Here is a 20,419-nt window from a genome sequence, read left to right as displayed (position 1 = left end):
TCAGCATGTCATAATGTAGAAACAAAGGTGTGAAATCCACAGGACATTTGACAAGAAGCCTCAAGGCTGTTAAACCAAATTCAAAAACAAAACAAAACAAACAAAAAGAACAGAGCATGCTCTATCAAAGAGTGCACTGAAAAAGGTGCAGTTACCTGACCAACTGGTTGTAGATATACAGCTGGAATTTGGGATGAAGATTGGGAAAACAGACACTGAGAGAGGCCCAGTGGTGAGACGTAAAGACAGAGAAGAAGTAGTGAACAGGAGAGCAGTGTCTACAAAATAAGGAGGAAGATTTTAAAACCAAGAGATCAAGAGGCAGAAAGAATGAAAAAGGGAAAGCATAAGATCTGAGTAAAGAACTTGTAATATGCTTCCTGAATAATATAACTACTCAGTTAAAGCAAATGTTTTACTCTGTGGGATAGATAAAACATGTACCTTTATAGATATTACCAATGATTTCTGAATAAACATATGCATTCTTTCTGAGATGCTGCTTAACCATCACCTTTATTTTTAGGTACATAGATTTCTTTTGTAAGGTAACATAATGAGAAGTGCAGAGTGGGGCTAAACTTTTCTCATGAGCTTTAACAAGTAGTATAACAATTATGGCCATGAACCTAGTATATAAGCAATTCTACAAACACATAAAATCATGAGCAAGTGACTACTATATTTGTACCTCGCTATCTATTTTGAGCCTGAAATTAAAAAGCACTACATTTGCCTTTCTTATTTACCATCACAATCTAGCCTGGGAATAGTAAAATAATTTAGAAAATCAATCTGTAGTAAAAATATCTTGTTCACTTCCAAAACATAAAATTTACCGCTAACAGGACCTACCAGAAGTGTCTTGATTTATATTTAACAAAGGTCCACTTAAATCAAAATATTGAAATACAGTACCCATTTGAGAAAAATTGAAACATATAATTAAGAAAAAAGTGAGCTAGTCTCAATAAATACAGTTGATGAAATGAATCATGCTGCGGACAGCACAATCATAAGGACAGAAGTAAGAAAATTTCATATGTTAAAACAACCAAAGCAGGAAAAACAAACAAATTTCTCTCTCTTGTTAAAACAGTACATAGATCATTATATAAATATATATGTAAAAGAATAATTAAATTTAGTCATTGTTTGAAAAAGTTAATTCTCTTTGACAGAGCATGCTCCTATTTACATGCACACAACAGTAAGTTGTAAATCAAGGCAATCTTTATTGCCTTGGAAGGGCAAGGAATAATATCATACATCAGAGGGTGAGAAAATCTAGGATTAAATCCAGCAACTCCTGTGGATTTTTAAAGTATGCATGAATTTGCCTACACATATGTGTTAAATAACAGACTACTTTAATGTCTGTTTCCCACATATATTTGGTACTTTAACTTTCCTTCATTTAAATACACTCATGTACACACACACATATCTGGAATGCCTTGATTTTCTGTATTGAAGTTCAAAGAAAAACATTTCTGCCAAATTTCAGTAAGACACTGCAATCTTCCTTGCCATTCTTTATGAATGTACAACAAACTTATTTTGATGCCAAAATATCAAAATATTAGGCAAAAACAAATGCATTTTGTATTTAGTAAAAGGTTCAAAAATCTACTTATAGCATTTAAGTTTCACCCACCCTCTTAATTGTACAACTGCTAAATGCATGCATGACCTAGTATAAAAAGTAAAATAATATTGGAACATGCGAAATAAACTTTTAAAAGATTCAATTTAAATTTTTTTGGTCAGTCTCATATGGAGAGACAACAATTTTCTCTATTACAGCAAGCACCAAAAATTTGTTATTCATTTATAAAGACAAGGATCTTCAAAAGCTTTGACTTAGAAATGAGAAACAAAAGAACAGGCTAACAGAAAATGAAAATAAGATAGTTTAAGAAATAGTGCAAGAAAAGTTTTAATTTAACCTTAAAGAAACATATTTTCCTTTTATTTAATAAAAATATAAAAATTCCCAGAAATACATAGTCCTTTTAATACAAAAATTTCTGGAAACAAATGTGTATTAATATTTTAACTGAAATACTTAATAGAAATATAAATAAAATATATCATTAAAAGGGGCCCTTCAAAAGTTGAAAAAGATAGAGATAAAAAAGCAGTACTTAACACCAATGTTAAGTATTTTAAGATGAGGCACAGATAAGAAATACAAAAAATTTGTGAATGATGGAGACATAAACACCTACTAACAGAAAATGAGATACAACTACCCCCTATGTTTAATGACAGGTCTCTGACAGTAGGTAATAGGACACCGGACTAGGATTAAATATATAACAGATTTAATCTAGTATTAAAATCATTATGTTCCCATAATATTTAAACTTAAGGAATTTATGAATAAATTAATTCATTCATTTTTAAAGTCATACTTTCACATTCTAAACTTGTGCTGCGCAGATGTTCAAACTTAAGTAACCAACCATCTAGCTATTTTCATCTTTAATGTTAGACAACTAGCTTCAAGAAACAAGTCTCCACTGCTGTGGAAGATCTGCAGTCTGGTCTTTGGTTCAATCCTTGGCATGCTGTGATGTTGAGAACACTGGAACTGAAGTCCAGACAGCAGGGCTCTAGTTATAGCTCTGCCATTCTGCCGTGTGTGTGAATTTAGGCAAATAATCTTTTTGAATTTCAACTTTTTTCATGTCAAAGGAAGGGACTATACTAAATTACTTCCTTAAAAGCCCTTCCAGTTTTGGCATTTTTAAATTCTTTCTTTCTCCATGTAAGTACCTCCCACCTCCAACTTTTTTTTATACCTCAACCCATGGCTAGAAATTTGACATAAATCATAAACTATTTTTTCCACTGGGCTAATATAATTTATATTATATTATTTTAATATAAGTTTAAGATGAAAGTTTTTCCCTTTCAATTTGTTAATGTGGTATATTATTACTTGATTTTCTTGAGATGAACTATCCTTGCATACCTGGAATAAAACCCACTTGATCATGGTATATAACTCTTTGAATGTGTCGTTGGATTTGATTTGCAAGTATTTTGTTAAGGATTTTTGCATCTATTACTTGTGAGAGAAGAGAGACTGTTCTGTGATTTTCTTTCTTGTACTGTCTTTACCCGGCTTTGGTATTAGGGTGATGTTAGCTTCACAGAATAAGTTAGGTAGTGTTTCTTTCTCTTCAACTTTTTTGCTAGAGTTTGAGTAAGAATCGTCTTAATTTTTCTTGGAATTATTGGTAGAATTCACCTATGAAGTCATCTGGTCCTGGGATTTTCATTGCTGGGAGGTTTCTGATGATTGATTCAATCATTTTGCTTGTAATTGGTCTGCTGAGGTCTTCTATCTCTTCTAGAGGTAGTGTAGGTTGTTTGTGTGTTTCTAGGAAAATATCCATTTCATCTAGGTTATCTCATTTATTGATATACAGTTCATAGTATCCTCAGATGATCCTTTTTATTTCTGTAGGGTCATTAGTAATGTACTCTCCCATCCCCTGCATTTCTGATTTTATTTATTTGCATCCTCTCTCTTTTTGTCAGTCTAGCTAATCTTTTATCAACTTTATTGACCTCAAAGAATCAACTTTTGGTTTTACTGATTCTGTTTTTTCCCCCCTCAATTTCATTTACTTTTCCTCTAATCTTTATTTTTCTTCTGCTTGCTTTGAGATTAGTTTGTTTTCTTTCTCTAGTTTCTTTAGGTGTTCAGTTAGGTCTTTGATTTTAGCTCCTTCTTCCTTTTTAATGCAGGCATTTAGGGCCATAAATTTCCTCCTCAGGACTGTCTTCACTGCATCCCACAAGTTTGTATGTTGTATTCTTATTTTCATTCATCTTGAGATATTTATGATTTCTCTTACAAATTCTTCTTTGATCCAGTGATTGTTTATGACTGTTTAACCTCTATATATGTGTGAATTTTCCAGTTCTCTGGCTGTTATTGATTTCCTGCTTCATTCCATTATGATCAGAGAAAGTGCCTTGCATAATTTCGATGTTTTAACATTTATTAAGACCTATTTTGTGCCCTAACATGTTCTATCCTAGAAAATGACCCATAAGCATTTGAGGATGCATACACTCCTGTTTTGGGGTGCAATGTGCTCTCTCTTTCTCTATATCTGTTGGGTCTAGTTTGTTTATCATATTATTTAGGTTCTCTCTTACTGATCTATGCTTAGATATTCTATTGATTAGAGTGGTATGTTGAAGTCTCCCATTATTATTGTAGAGATGTCTATCATTCCCTTCAGTTTTGCCAATGCTTGCCTGGTGTACTTTGGGGAAACCTAGTTAGGTGCACAGGTATTTTTGATTTTTATTTCTTTTTGGTGTCCCTTTTTTTAATATATATAATCTTTCTTTGCTTTATATAACATTTTTGCATTAAAAGTCTATTTTGTCTGATATTAGTATAGCTACCCCAACTTTTTTTGTTGTTATTGCTTATGTGGAACTCTTTTTCGAGCCTTTCACTTTTACTTTCAACCTATTTGTAGCTTTAGGTATAAAATGAGTCTCTTGTAAACTATGGATGGATGGATATATACGTATACATATATACATATGTGTGTGTGTGTGTGTGTGTATATATATACACACACATTTTTAAAAATTGATTCTGCCAATCTATGGCCTTTTGACTGGGAATTTAATCTATCAACATTCAGTATTATTACTGTAAAGGCAGCACGTTTTTCAGTCATTTTATCCTTTGGCTTTATCACATCTTTTTCTCTCTTTTTATCCTTTTTGTTACCCTGACTGATAATCTTCATTTCTACACTCTCCTCCAAGACTCTCTCTCCTGTCTTTTCTCTTCAGCCTGCAGAAGTTCCCTTTAGTATTTCTTGTAGGGCAGTCTCTCTTGTTAACAAACTCGCTCAGCTTTTGTTTTTCTGTGAATATTTAAAACTCTCCCTCATTTTTGAAGGATAGCTTTGCTGGATAAAGAATTCTTGACTGGCAAATTTTCTCTTTCAGTACCCTAATATGTCACATCACTGTCTTTCCTGACTCCATGGTTTCTGATTAGAAAACTGACTGAATTCTATTTGGCTTCCTTTATATGCGGTGAATCACTTTTTCTTGCTGCTTTTAAAATTCTCTCTTTGTGGCATTTGACAGTCAGATTAATGTGTCTTGAAGTTGGTCTATCCAGATTTATTCTGTTTGGACTACGTTGTGTCCAAATACCTTGGATGTGCATATTTATGTCTTTCATAAAAGTTGGGAAATTTTGGGTCATTATTTCATCAAATATCCTTTCTGTGCCTTTTCCCTTCTCTACCCATGAGGTGTATGTTTGTGCACTTTGTGTTGTCAATTCTCTGACACCTTGCTTAAATTCTTCTATTCATTTCTCCTCTGTTCTTTTATCTATTCAAATTCAGATTCTCTTTCTTCTAGTCAGTGATACTTTCTTCTGCCTCTTCAAATCTGCTGTTTTGTGCCTCTAGTGTATTTTAAATTTCATTTATTGTTTTTCATTCCCATAAGATGTTTTTCTTTGTATGCTTTCAAATTCTTTATGTTCATATATTGTATTCTTAATATCCTTTATCTCTTTAACCATTTCTTTGAATTGATTTAGGAGATTTGAACATCTTTGATGAGTTGTTGCAAATTCTTTATGTCCTCCAACTTTTTGCTTCTTTGATTAAGCTATATCTTCATGTATCTTAGTATGTCTTGTGATTTTTTTGTTGATATCTAGACATCTGATACCTTGTTGGGTTTATTCTGAAGGTTGTTTTCTTCTATTGTCTAGGATTTTGATAATTGGGTTCTTGTTAAGGGTCTTCTTTGACTGTTGTTTCATCAGTATTTCCTAGCCAAAAGAATGCTGAGTAGGAGGTGCAGAACAGATCCAAAGGGCCTTGGAAGAGGGTCAGGAAAGACTCCAAAAAGTCTTTTTTTCCCTTCCATGTTATTAGGCTACATTTCCCAGCCTGCCCAGAAGATGGTGCTCTTTGGCAGCCTAGTCATCTCAACCCTACAAAGGTAGGCTAATATGGCCGTTTGCCAGTTCCAACTCTGATGTGGTCAATACAATGGCACCCAGTGGTACTAATCGGGACGGACTGGAACAGTGGAAACCTGCATTATAAATTTTCTAGCCAGTATCTGGATCACTACTGAGCTATGATCCCCTTTGTAATGGGGGAGGAGGACTCCTGTGGCCATCCATCCAGTCTGCAGCAATCCCTTCCCTCCCCCTGCCTCCACGAATCAACCTTCCCTGGAGGTTTGGGAATGCGCATCAGAAGCCACGGTTTCTTCGTCTCTTCATCCTGCATTTCTTTAGATGTACAGAACTCCCCTGGTCTCTGGTGGCCCAGAACTGTTGATTTGGATTGTTTCTGCCTTCTACCTGCTGCTTTTCTGAGAGGAGTAGGTTCTGCAGCTCCCTCCCTATTTTTCCATTTTCCCAGGGGTCCCTACTGCATGTATTTTGCAACCACACACACACACACATATATATATATGTATACACATTTTTAAACTAATTTCTTTTTTGCTTTTTACTAAACTGAGATATGAAAATTATTTCTAAAATATCAACTCAATAAAGAGGTTAAAAAAGTCATAAATTAGAAATATCAATTTTAACGAAATAAAGAAGGAAATCTTTCACTGTAGCTAAACATGGTTTAATTTACTTTAGAAAGATATTTGTTATAAACCAGATTTCAGAGGATTAAAAATAAGAATAAATGAAGAATTTCCCCAAAAAGTTAAACTCAATTTTCCCCAAAAGTTAGTTGAGAAGGATGACTACTTTTTAACAAGTGTTTTATATCAATAAAATAGCAATCTCCTGGAGGCAATGGAACAAATTAAATAGTGACTGGTTATAAAGCAGCAAAAGTTCAAAAGATTTTTTTGCAAGGCATTTATTATAGGAAACTACTATGAAATTAACCCACTCTTGGTTTACTGAACTGTACTCCAATACCATTCAATGAGATCTAATTCTATAGTTTTGGAAATCTAAATACATTATTTTATTGTGGAGGTCAGAAAAAGGCTACACTAACAATAATCTTCCTTTTTGAAGCATTGCAAATTTTAGAAAATACTTTAGTTTACCCTTAAATTTCACACTGTCATACAAACATTAAACTTAGTTTCTTTGCCACTACTATGGCCCACTCCCCCATCCCTACCAAAACCACAAATGCATTGCCTAAATAAATCAAGTCATTGAACGCCTTGAGGTCTATTCTCTTTGACAAACTTCTCAAAGGTTGACTACAGTAGTTGCAATGGAAGGTAGAGCAATAATGCAAAAATTCCAAGAGTATCATATTTTGGAAAATTAAAAAACTTGGAACAAAGCCAGTAAATCTAACCTTGAATTTGTTAGAATTTTTAAAGTTGAAATAAGCACCACAGAAAATGATTGATGGCACAAAGTGACTAGCAGGTGTTTCTTCTACAGATGTGGTTAAATCATTAGAATATTATTCATAAGCTTGGCAAGGAAGATCTATAAGTGAAATAAAAGGTTAAAGGGTCGTATTTACAATTCAAAGACATTTGGAGGCAGATTATAAATACCAAATCAGTGATGAAAATTTACAAGCGCAATCCTTCTGATTTTGAATTCAAAGATCCTTGGAGAAATATAACATACATATGCTGGTTACTGGAAAATTTTTATCAAGAACATAAGACAGCATCTTTAGTCTAAACTTCAATAAATTCCTACTTGAAGAAGCCTTAGTTTATCCCATGGATATCATCCAAAAGAAATATTTACACAGCATTATTTGGTTTAGCCTGCTTACATTTTCTCTTAAAAATTTATATTTATTTTCAAGAATTTATTTTTTGTCTGTGAATATTTTTCAATAAAAATATGTAAAAAAGGTTTATTTTTATAATCAATTTAAGTATTTTTATGTTATGAAATGGCTTTCTAGCAATGAAATGACAATGTAAAATATGCCACTCACAGGAAATAGGATTGGCTGACAACTGTTTGATCATTCAAAAATTAAGTCATACACTGCTGTCACATTATTAATACATAGCATCATTAAATTTCATGAAGTGTAGTACAATGCCGAAGTTCAATCTGTAGTTCAAACTGGCAACTTAAAATGGCAGTCCCATGAAAATTATCCCCGCAAGGACAGGCTAAGTCTACTTAAAATTAGGCCTAAGAGTCACCCCCAGAGAACCTCTTTTGTTGCTCAGATGTGGCCTACCTCTCTCTCAGCCAACACAACAAGCAAACTCACTGCCCCCCCCCCCCCACGTCTACATGGGACATGACTCCCAGGGGTATAACTCCCTGGCAACATGGGACAGAAATCCCAGAATGAGTTGTGACTCAGCATTAAGGGATTAAAAAAATCTTCTTGACTGAAAGGGGGAAGAGAGAAATGAGACAAAATAATACGTCAGTATCTGAGAGAGATTTCAAATAGAGTCAAAAGGTTATCCTGGAGGTTAGTCTTACACATTATATAGATATCCCCATTTTAGTTTATGGTGCCTTAGACTGGCTAGAGGGAAGTGCCTGAAACTATAGCGCTGTGCTCCAGTAGCCACGTATCCTAAAGATGACTGCATAATGATAATAGCTTTAGCAGTGTGACTGTGTGATTGTGAAAATCTTGTGTCTGATGCTCCTTTTATCTACAGTATGTACAGATGAGTAAAAATATGGATAAAAAGATAAATAATAGGGAGAACAAAGGTTAAAATAAATTGAGTAGATTGTAATACCAATGGTCAATGAAAGGGAGTGGTAAGTGGTATGGAATGTATGAGTTTTTTCTTTTTTTCTTCCTTTTGCTGGAGAGATGCAAATGTTCAAAAAAATGATCATGGTGATGAATACACAACTATGTGATGATGTGATGATATTGTGAGCCATTGATTATAACCATGTCAAGTATGTCTGTATGTCAAGAATGTTTGTATGTCTGTTCATTGCTTATAATAAAACTATTAAAAATATGGCAGTCAACAAAACTTTGTAAATGAGCCTCTTTTATATATTTCATGGGTTTTAATAAAACTAGATATAAGCGTAGAGGTTACAGAGTTAAGGGCAGTGTCCAAAGAAGCTAATTTATAACAGCAATTAAAAGCATACCCAAGAGTAAACTCTCATATAAATGTCATTTTACCCGAATGAAGCTGATACCTACTGGGCTATATCTAAGTAGGAGTAGTTTTCTTTAAAAGCGACTTTTAAAAATAATACATAGATAAACAAAAAATGAAGATCAAGTAAAAAAAAGTAAAAAAGAAAAAAAAACTTAGAAATGTTTTAGAAGAACGGTAATATAACTGATTTAAGGGTAAAACTGAAAGGCTGTCAAATCATTCAATTCCAGAAGAATTTGAAATTTCTGGCTTCAAATGAATAATTCATGCCTACTCACTAGGTTAAAATTTCACCCTTCTGTTTGAATAAGCCAGAGAGCCACAGAATGAGATTTAAGAATATAACATTAGCTGTTCCCCAAAGTCAGTAGACAAGTCCTCAGACAACTTTTATAATTATTAAGCTTAAAGTAAATAGAAAACGCTGTAATGGGTATATTTGCAAATACTATTTTTTTTCTTTTAAGTATGTATTAAAATGAGAAAAACTGTTTTATAAAGAAGATCTAAAGGCATCTAGGTTGATCCAATAATTCTGCTAAAATGCCACCAAATCCAGAAGAAATTATGCCTTATCAATCTAACCTAATGAAACACATTAAAAAATTACTTGTCACTACTATTTTCGATGTAACTGAATAGAAGATATTTATAAAAATAAATTACTTTTCATCCATGCGGCTTCTCATTTTCTTGAGTTTCTGCATAATGCTACTAGTTTCACTGCTGGAGATTGAAATCGGAGAAGGACTGCGAATCTCCAAGTCAGTAGGACCAGGACTCACTGTCTTATTCTCCTTTGTATCATCATCATTATTAGAGTCCTGCAAATAGAAAAGGGCAAAATGTTACAATTTTACTGGAAATTAAGAGTCTGAAGTGTTCAATACTATCAATTCAAAATTAAGGCGATCTTCAAAATAATGTCTACAATAATAGCTGAAATTAAAGTATTAACCACGGGGCAAAAAATATATCACAAAGTGTAATAATTAAAAAAAAAGACATCTAAGAAATACAAACAACTTACTCCAATACTTATTAGTAATCTAGTATCTAAATGTTCTCTATAGCTTTTTCAAGTTGAACCTCTAAATGGAACACAAAATCACTGACACTAAAAATTATATGAAATATATATATATATATAGACAGACAGACACAAAGGAGAAGGGAATATACAGAATTTATTTCAATCATATTGGAGGATGGTTATTCTTATGGAAAACAATATTTTCACAAATTAACACATTTGCAATATAATAAACTTAGGGACTATTGACTTAATCATTATTATTTATGATGAACAAAGAGTAAAACTTTAATTGGTTAGTAAGTTTGTCCCATATATAGTCATTTATTCTCATTACTTTTAGGAAAATGGGTGGGGATAGTCACAACTTTTAAATTTGTAGATAATAAAAGCAAAGCAGATCCCTTCTCTTTTCCTTTCCTCTTACTCCAGTCCTGAAGTCATTAGATAGGGCAAAGCAAGGCAGGTGTTCATGCAGGTATGGAGACAAGAGAGTCCAGAGTGAGCTGTCACAGTCTGAGTGGGATAAAGAGAGCAACTAACATAAGAGGACAGCCTGTGTAAGGAGTCAGATCCCATAGGGGGCAAGTAGGATGTTTTTGTGTGGGGGAGGAGCTCATTATAAGGAGAGACATAAGCCCAAACAAGAATCAGAATGGTATGCCCACAGAGGACTTCCTGCCTGGAATGTCAGTGACTTAGGGAGTGAGAACTCAAAAAAGAGCATCTACCTTGGAAATGGCCTGGTACAAGGTGAAAAGGCATCCACCTGGGGAATAGGATGGCCGTGGTTATGGGAGATTGGCTACACAGTGGGGATTGACTGAATAATTAACTGTATTAAGGAAAATGTCAACAAGGTATCTGCCAGAGAAGGGAGTTCCAAACAAAGAGAAAACTAGAATGAACTCTTTGGTGCTGGCCTGGAATTGGAGGTATCAGTATGAACTCATGTTTTTTTATACACACACACGTGCGCACGCATACACACACACACAGAAATAAATACACACGTAAAATGCACAGATGTGCACGCAAACACACACGTACATTCCCTAGATTTGTTGCTCAGGAGCAGCAACATCTGAATAGCAGTAAGTATGCATAGCACCAGATCTTACTTTCTAAACTTTCTCACTAAATTAAAATCAAGATTCCTTGGGGAAGGCAGGCAACAGTGGCTCAGTGGCACAATTCTCATCTCCCATGGCAGAGGGCCAGGTTCAATTCCTGGTGCCTAATCATTAAAAAAAAAGATTCCTTGGGGAAAATGGCCAATTTCAAGGGTGGGGCAAGATGATCAAAAAACCTTTTGTTCTAGAAAGCACGAAAGTGCTCAAAGATGAGGGGAACACATCAGAAGGATGCAGAAATCTACTTGAAGAGGCTCCTACTGGCTCATTTGGGACGAGCATGAAAAAAAATAGCAACAGGTGGCCAAGACGGTAGTTCAGCAACGTGCGCATTTTAGTTCGTCCTCCAGAACAACTACTAAATAACCAGAAACAGTACAGAACAGCTCCTGGGGCCACGTCAGTGACTGGACATACAGCATACCCCAGTCTGGACCAGCTGGATCAGCTGTGAGACCCCCCAGCACCGTGAGTTCCCCAAGCTGCCATGGCTGGTGCCCCTCCCCCACAGGTTGCTTCCCAGAGGGGAGAGGAAAGAGTCTTTAACAGCAGCAGGGACTGAGTCCAACCAAACACCAATTGTGACATTACTAAACAAACTCTGACTACTAAAAATAGGCCCCCAGCTCAGGTAAACCTGGTCAAAGCCGAGGTTGCTCATTTTTCCCCAGGAACCAAGGGGGCAGGGCTGATGGAAAAAGAAAACAAACAGGTTTTTGTGGCTCTGTTTCTACAAAGGCTTGACTGCCTCTGGATTCAGTGGCAGGACTTCTCAGGCTGCAACTGCCCCAGGCAAGGCAGAAACAAACTTCTTTCAGGGCTTCTCTCAAGCCTGTGCCTTCCGCAGGGGAGGGGTGAAGCCCAACTCAGGTGGAATCCGGCCCTCAAGGAATTGAGACCCCATGGCTTGGTAATTTGAAGCCATTAAAACCAGCCTACAACCTCTCCTCCGTCTCTACCATGCCCCCAGCAGGGAGAGTCTTCCAAACTTAAAGGTGCCATATCATCTTATGCTGGTAGGACCCGCAGGCAGACAAGCACCACATACTGGGAAGGATAAGAAAAACAGAGCCCAGAGACTTCATGGAAAAGGCTTTTAACATACTGGGTCTCACCATCAGGAACAACTGATGCAGGGCACTCCTTCCCCCGGATAGGAGGCCAGTTTAGTCCAGGAAAACCCAGCTGGAGTCTATAATACCCACGTAGACACTCCTAAGGGTGGGGGAAAAAGGCACCATACAAGCAGCGCAAGAAACAAGAAAACACGAACTGAAAATTTCTCCTCTGTTAAACAAAACCTAAGCTAGAGGTCCAGAGAAAGCTGAACTGAATATCAAAGAACAGAAAGACAACAAACTCGTCCAGCAAGAAAACCCTAGGTAAAAGAAGTGAAAGCAATTTCCAGAATAAATTAATTAAGGTAATTGTCTAGACACCAGCAAAAAATAATAAATCACACTAGGAAAACTGAAGATATGGCCCAGTCAAAGGAACAAACCAATAGTTCAAATGACATACAGGAGTTGAAACAATTAATTCAGAATATACGAACAGACATGGAAAACCTCATCAAAAACCAAATCAATGAATTGAGGGAGGATATGAAGAAGGCAAGGAATGAACAAAAAGAAGAAATCGAAAGTCTGAAAAAACGAATCACAGAACTTATGGGAATGAAAGGTACAGTAGAAGAGATGAAAAAAACAATAGAAACCTACAATGGCAGATTTTGAGAGACAGAACATAGGATTAGCGAACTGGAGGATGGAACATCTGAAATCCGGAAAGAAAAAGAAAATATAGGGAATAAAATGGAAAAATATGAGCAAGGACTCAGGGAACTGAAAGACAATATGAAGTGTACGAATATATGTGCTCTGGGTGTCCCAGAAGGAGAAGAAAAGGAAAAAGGAGAAAAACCAATGGAGGAAATTATCACTGAAAATTTCACAACTCTTATGAAAGACTTAAAATTACAGATCCAAGAAGTGCAGCGTACCCCAAAGAGAATAGATCCAAAAAGACGTACTCCAAGACACTTACTAATCAGAATGTCAGAGGTCAAAGAGAAAGAGAGAATCTTGAAAGCAGCAAGAGAAAAGCAACCCATCACATACAAGGAAAACCCAGTAAGACTATGTGTAGATTTCTCAGTGGAAACCATGGAGATGAAAAGACAGTGGGATGATATATTTAAATTACTAAAAGAGAAATACTGCCAACCAAGAATTCTATACCCAGCAAAATTGTCCTTCAAAAATGAGGGGGAAATTAAAACATTTTCAGACAAAAAATCACTAGGAGAATTTGTGACCAGGAGACCAGCTCTGCAAGAAATACCAAAGGGAGCACTAGAGACAGATACAAAACCACAAAAGAAAGAGGTGTGGAGAAGAGTGTAGAAAGAAGGAAAATTAGATATGACATATAAAATCCAAAAGGAAAAATGGTAGAAGAAAGTACTACCCATACAGTAATAACACTAAATGTAAATGGATTAAACTCCCCAATCAAAAGACGTAGACTGGCAGAATGGATTAAAAAACAGGATCCTTCTATATGCTGTCTACAGGAAACACATCTTAGACCCAAAGATAAACATAGGTTGAAAGTGAAAAATCCATGCAAATAACAACCAGAAAAGAGCAGGAGTAGCTCTAATATCCAACAAATTAGACTTCAAATGTAAAACAGTTAAAAGAGACAAAGAAGGATACTATGTACTAATAAAAGGAACAATTCAACAGGAAGACGTAACAATCATAAATATTTATGCACCAAACCAGAATGCCCCAAAACACGTGAGGCAAACACTGCAAACACCGAAAAGGAAAATAGACACATCTACCATAATAGTTGGAGACTTCAATTCCCCACTCTCACCAATGGACAGAACATCTAGACAGAGGATCAATAGAGAAACAGAGAATTTGAATGTTACCATAAATGAGCTAGACTTAATAGACATTTATAGGACATTACACCCCACAACAGCAGGATACACCTTTTTCTCAAGTGCTCATGGATCATTCTCAAAGATAGACCATATGCTGGGTCACAAAGCAAGTCTCAACAAATTTAAAAAGACTGAACTCATACACAACACTTTCTCAGATCATGAAGGAATGAAGTTGGAAATCAATAATAGGCAGAGTGCCAGAAAATTCACAAATACGTGGAGGCTCAACAACACACTCTTAAACAACCGGTGGGTCAAGGAAGAAATTACAAGAGAAATCAGTAAATATCTCGAGGCAAATGAAAATGAAAACACAACATATCAAACCTTATGGGATGCAGCAAAGGCAGTGCTAAGAGGGAAATTTATTGCCCTAAATGCCTATATCAAAAAAGAAGAGAAGGCAAAAATTCGGGAATTAAATGTCCACTTGGAAGAACTGGAGAAAGAACAGCAAACTAACCCCAAAGCAAGCAAAAGGAAAGAAATAACAAAGATTAGAGCAAAAATAAATGAAATTGAGAACATGAAAACAATTGAGAAAATCAATAAAACCAGAAGTTGGTTCTATGAGAAAATCAATAAGATTGATGAGCCCTTAGCAAGATTGACAAAAAGAAGAAGAGAGAGGACGCAAATAAATAAGATCAGAAATGGAAGAGGAGACATAACCACAGACCTCACAGAAATAAAGGAGGTAATAACAGGATACTATGAACAACTTTATGCTAATAAATACAACAATGTAGATGAAATGGACAACTTCCTAGAAAGGCATGGACAACAAACTTTGACTCAAGAAGAAATAGATAACCTCAACAAACCAATCACAAGTAAAGAAATTGAATCAGTCATTAAAAAGCTTCCCCCCCCGCAAAAAAGTCCAGGACCAGATGGCTTCACATGTGACTTCTACCAAACATTCCAGAAAGAATTGGTACCAACCCTGCTCAAACTCTTCAAAAAAACTGAAGTGGAGGGAAAGCTACCTAATTCATTCTATGAAGCCAACATCACCCTCATACCAAAACCAGGCAAAAATATTACAAAAAAAGAAAACTACAGACCAATCTCTCTAATGAATACAGATGCAAAAATCCTCAATAAAATTCTAGCAAATCGTATCCAACAACACATTAAAAGAATTATACATCATGACCAAGTAGGATTCATCCCAGGTATGCAAGGATGGTTCAACATAAGAAAAGCAAGTAATGTAATACACCATATCAACAAATCAAAGCAGAAAAATCACATGATCGTCTCGATTGATGCAGAGAAGGCATTTGACAAAGTTCAACATCCTTTCCTGTTGAAAACACTTCAGAGGATAGGAATAGAAGGGAAATTCCTTAAAATGATAAAGGGAATATATGAAAAACCCACAGCTAATATCATCCTCAATGGGGAAAAACTGAAAATTTCCCCCTAAGATCAGGAACAAGACAAGGATGTCCACTCTCACCACTGTTATTCAGCATTGTGTTGGAAGTTCTAGCCAGAGCAATCAGACAAGAAAAAGAAATACAAGGCATCAAAATTGGGAAGGAAGAAGTAAAACTATCACTGTTTGCAGATGATATGATACTATATGTCAAAAACCCTGAGCAAAACTACTAGAGCTAATAAACGAGTACAACAAAGTGGCAGGTTACAAGATCAACATTCAAAAATCTGTAGTGTTCCTATACACTAGTAATGAACAATCTGAGGAGGAAATCAAGAAACGAATTCCATTTACAATTGCAACTAAAATAATAAAATACTTAGGAATAAATTTAACTAAAGAGACAAAAGACCTATACAAAGAAAACTACAAAAAACTGTTAAAAGAAATCACAGAAGACCTAAATAGATGGAAGGGCATACCGTGTTCATGGACTGGAAGACTAAATATAGTTAAGATGTCAATTCTACCTAAAATGATTTACAGATTCAACGCAATACCAATCAAAATCCCAACAACTTACTTTTCGGAAATAGAAAAGCCAATAAGCAAATTTATCCGGAAGGGCAGGGTGCCCCGAATTGCTAAAAGTATCTTGAGGAAAAAAAACGAAGCTGGAGGTCTCACGCTGCCGGACTTTAAGGCATATTATGAAGCCACGTGGTCAAAACAGCATGGTACTGGCATAAAGATAGATAATATTGACCAATGGAGTCGAATAGAGTGCTCAGATATAAACCCTCTCATCTATGGACATTTGATCTTTGATAAGGCAGTCAAGACAACTCACTTGGGACAGAACAGTCTCTTCAATAAATGGTGCCTAGAGAACTGGATATCCATATGCAAAAGAATGAAAAAGGACCCGTATCTCACACCCTATACAAAAGTTAACTCAAAATGGATCAAAGATCTAAACATTAGGTCTAAGACCATAAAACAGTTAGAGGAAAATGTAGGGAGATATCTTATGAATCTTATAATTAGAGACGGTTTTATAGACCTTACACCTAAAGCAAGAGCACTGAAGAAGGAAATAAATAAATGGGAGCTCCTCAAAATTAAACACTTTTGTGCATCCAAGATTTTCATCAAGAAAGTAAAAAGACAGCTTACACAATGGGAGGCAATATTTGGAAATGACATATCAGATGAAGGTCTAGTATCCAGAATTTATAAAGAGATTGTTCAACTCAACAACAAAAAGACAGCCAATCCAATTACAAAATGGGAAAAAGACTTGAACAGACACTTCTCAGAAGAGGAAATACAAATGGCCAAAAGGCACATGAAGAGATGTTCAACGTCCCTGGCCGTTAGAGGAATGCAAATCAAAACCACAATGAAATATCATCTCACACCCACCAGAATGGCCATTATCAACAAAACAGAAAACGACAAGTGCTGGAAAGGATGTGGAGAAGAGGTACACTTATTCACTGTTGGTGGGAATGTCAAATGGTGCAACCACTGTGGAAGGCAGTTTGGCGATTCCTCAAAAAGCTGAATATAGAATTGCCATATGACCCAGGAATACCACTGCTAGGTATCTACTCAGAGGACCTAAGGGCAAAGACACAAACGGACACTTGGACACCAATGTTTATAGCAGCATTATTTGCAATTTCAAAGAGATGGAAACAGCCAAAATGTCCATCAACAGATGAGTGGCTAAACAAACTGGTATATACATACGATGGATTATTATGCAGCTTTAAGACAGAATAAACTTATGAGGTATGTAACGACATGGATGGACCTTGAGAACATTATGCTGAGTGAGACTAGCCAAAAACTAAAGGACAAATACTGTATGGTCTCACTGATATGAACTGACATTAGTGAATAAACTTGGAATATTTCGTTGGTAACAGAGACCATCAGGAGATAGAAATAGGGTAAGACGTTGGGTAATTGGAGCTGAAGGGATACAGACTGTGCAATAGGACTGAATACAGAAACTCAGAAATGGACAGCACAATACTACCTAACTGTAATACAATTATGTTAAAACACTGAATGAAGCTGCATGTGAGAATGACAGAGGGAGGAGGGCTGGGGACGTATTGAAATCAGAAAGAAAGATAGATGTTAAAGATTGAGATGGTATAATCTAGGAATGCCTAGAGTGTATAATAATAGTGAAATGTACAATGTACAGATTTTAAAAATGTTTTTGCATGAGGAAGAACAAAGGAATGTCATTATTGCAGGGTGCTGAAAATAGATGATAATTAATACTTTAAAATATCACCTTATATGTGAGACTAAAGCAAAAAATGTTTATTTGTTACAAAATTTATATTTTGACTGGAGCGTTTCCTAATATAACTTATGTGGATAGTTTGATTGAACGTCATAAAAACTTGGAATCTCAGGTAGGACGTGAGATTTTGTTGGTTTGTCCAGAGTGATGCCCCGATGAATCCGAGTGATTTGATCAGTGAGTGGAAAAGTATTTGCAAGCCCCCTTTGGGGAATGGTGAGAGCGGGGTGAAATTCAACTTCCCTAAGTTGAATTCTTGATATTCTCACAAGCAGTGTGGACAACCAAAGCTACCGACTGAGCCCCCAGTCTTGGGGGTTGTTCATATGAAATTTAACCCCACAAAGGATAGGTCAAGTCTACTTAAAATTTAGGCCTAAGAGTCACCCCCAAGAGAGCCTCTTTTGTTGCTCAGATGTGGCGCCTCTCTCCAGCCAACGTGATGAGCAGTCTCACCACCCTCCCCCTCTCTGCATGGGACATGACTCCCAGGGGTGTGGACCTTCCTGGCAACATGGGACAGAGATTCTGGAATGAGCTGAGACTCAGCATCAAGGGATTGAGAAAACCGTCTCGACCAAAAGGGGGAAGAGAGAAATGAGATAAAGTGTCAATGGCTGAGATATTCCAAACAGAGTCGAGAGGTTATTCTGGACATTATACTTAGGCATTAAGTAGATATCACCTTGTTGTTCAAGATGTAATGGAGAGGCTGGAGGGAACTGCCTGAAAATGTAGAGCTGTGTTCCAGTAGCCATGTTTCTTGATGATGATTGAACAATGATACAGCTTTCACAATGAGATTCTGTGAATGTGAAAACCTTGTGTCTGATGCTCCTTTTATCTACTATACCAACAGAAGAATAGAACATATGGAATAAAAATAAATAATAGGGGGAACAAATGCTAAAATAAATTTAGTTTGAAATGCTACTGATCAATGAAAGAGAGGGGTAAGGAGTATGGTAGGTATAATCTTTTTCTTTCCTGTTTTCATTTTATTTCTTTTTCTATTGTCTTTTTATTTCTTTTTCTGAATTGATGCAAATGTTCTAAGAAATGATGAATATGCAACTAAGTGATGATATTGTGAATTACTGATTATATATGTTAATGTTTTATTTGGTTTGTTAAATTTTTTTTCAATTAATAAATAAATTTTTAAAAAAAGCAGCAAATTGTAGTTCTGAGTAAAACTGGAATCTACGAGTCCATAAATAAAAATAAAATATAAATAAAATAACAAATTTAAATTTGACAAGGAACTGGATTATTTCAATAGTCTCAAAATACCACCATATAAAGTTCTTATTAATTACCAAAGGAAAGAGAGTAACTTTACAGTGACATCTGGCAGATAACCACCTCAATCAAATGACCAAATGAACACCATCAATAACGGGAAAATAAAAACCAAATTCTACCTGATCAAATGCAATGGGAAAATAGCATCATTTATGTTATGCTAAAAAGGGACAATCTGAATCTAATCATGAGGAAACATCAGACAAATCCAAGTCGAGGAATATTCTACAAAATAACTGTCATGTCAATGTCATGAAAGTCAAGGAAAGACTGAGGAATTTATCAGGCTAAAGAGACATGAAAACTAAACGTAGCATGTAATTCTGAAATCATCTTTTGCTATAAAGAACACTACTATGACAACTGGTGAAATTGAATGGGGTCTGAGGATTGAATTGTAGTAATGTATCAGTGTTAATTTTCTAATTATGATGGTTGTATAGTGTTTATGTAAAAAAATATTCTTGTAAGTAATATATACATCTTATAGATAACACAAGTAACTATGTATGGGTGGGAGCTAGCAGAGCATCATGTCAACAACTTACTCTCAAATGACTCAAGAAAAAAAAGTTCTTCATACTGCATTTGAATTTTTCAGTAACTATAAGACTGTCAAAAATTTAAAAAATATTTGAAAAATCAAAGCGGAAACTATTTGGGATTTATTAAATTAAACTACAATACAATCTGGTTTCCCAACTCTAAACTGACACTTTACAGTGTTTTGGAATAGGTCTAAAATTTCTTTTGTCTAAATATTTCCTTGAAATCTTGTATATTATATTAAAAATGGATAGCTGAAATAGGTATCATATAAAGAATAAAAACAGTCTCTCGCATTAATTCTGCAGAAAATATTTAGGCTGATAAACAAGCTCAAGGCTCTCTGTCCCAATTTACTTTACAAATGGAAAAAACTTTACTGTAGGAACCATATATCCCTTTGAAAACCTAAACATTTCATGGGGAAAAAAAAGGTAAAAACTCTCACTATACACAAAGGTGCATACATAGAACCTATTCCCAGTTCATTATTGAATCATAATGTTAGAAAGAACAAATCCCTCATATTATAACATGAGGCTGGATTAGGTATTTAGCAAGCAACATGAGATAGAAAACAAATTAATAC

General features: G+C 35.4%; 1 protein-coding gene across 2 annotated transcripts in view; it reads right to left on the bottom strand.

Moving 5' to 3' along the window:
• The window catches only part of CEP350 (centrosomal protein 350), a 266,687-nt gene that overhangs the window by 41,356 nt on the left and 204,912 nt on the right, over positions 1-20,419 (bottom strand). For both annotated transcript variants that reach the window (XM_077157158.1, XM_077157159.1), the window contains one exon: positions 9,805-9,962. In XM_077157158.1, the coding sequence (XP_077013273.1) occupies positions 9,805-9,962 (158 nt within the window). The remainder of the gene's footprint in view (positions 1-9,804; positions 9,963-20,419) is intronic.

Source organism: Tamandua tetradactyla, chromosome 4, assembly GCF_023851605.1.
Source record: "Tamandua tetradactyla isolate mTamTet1 chromosome 4, mTamTet1.pri, whole genome shotgun sequence".
Classification (NCBI taxonomy): Eukaryota; Metazoa; Chordata; class Mammalia; order Pilosa; family Myrmecophagidae; genus Tamandua; species Tamandua tetradactyla.
Note: the sequence above shows the minus strand (reverse complement) of the source record. Positions and strands in the feature narration are given on the sequence as shown.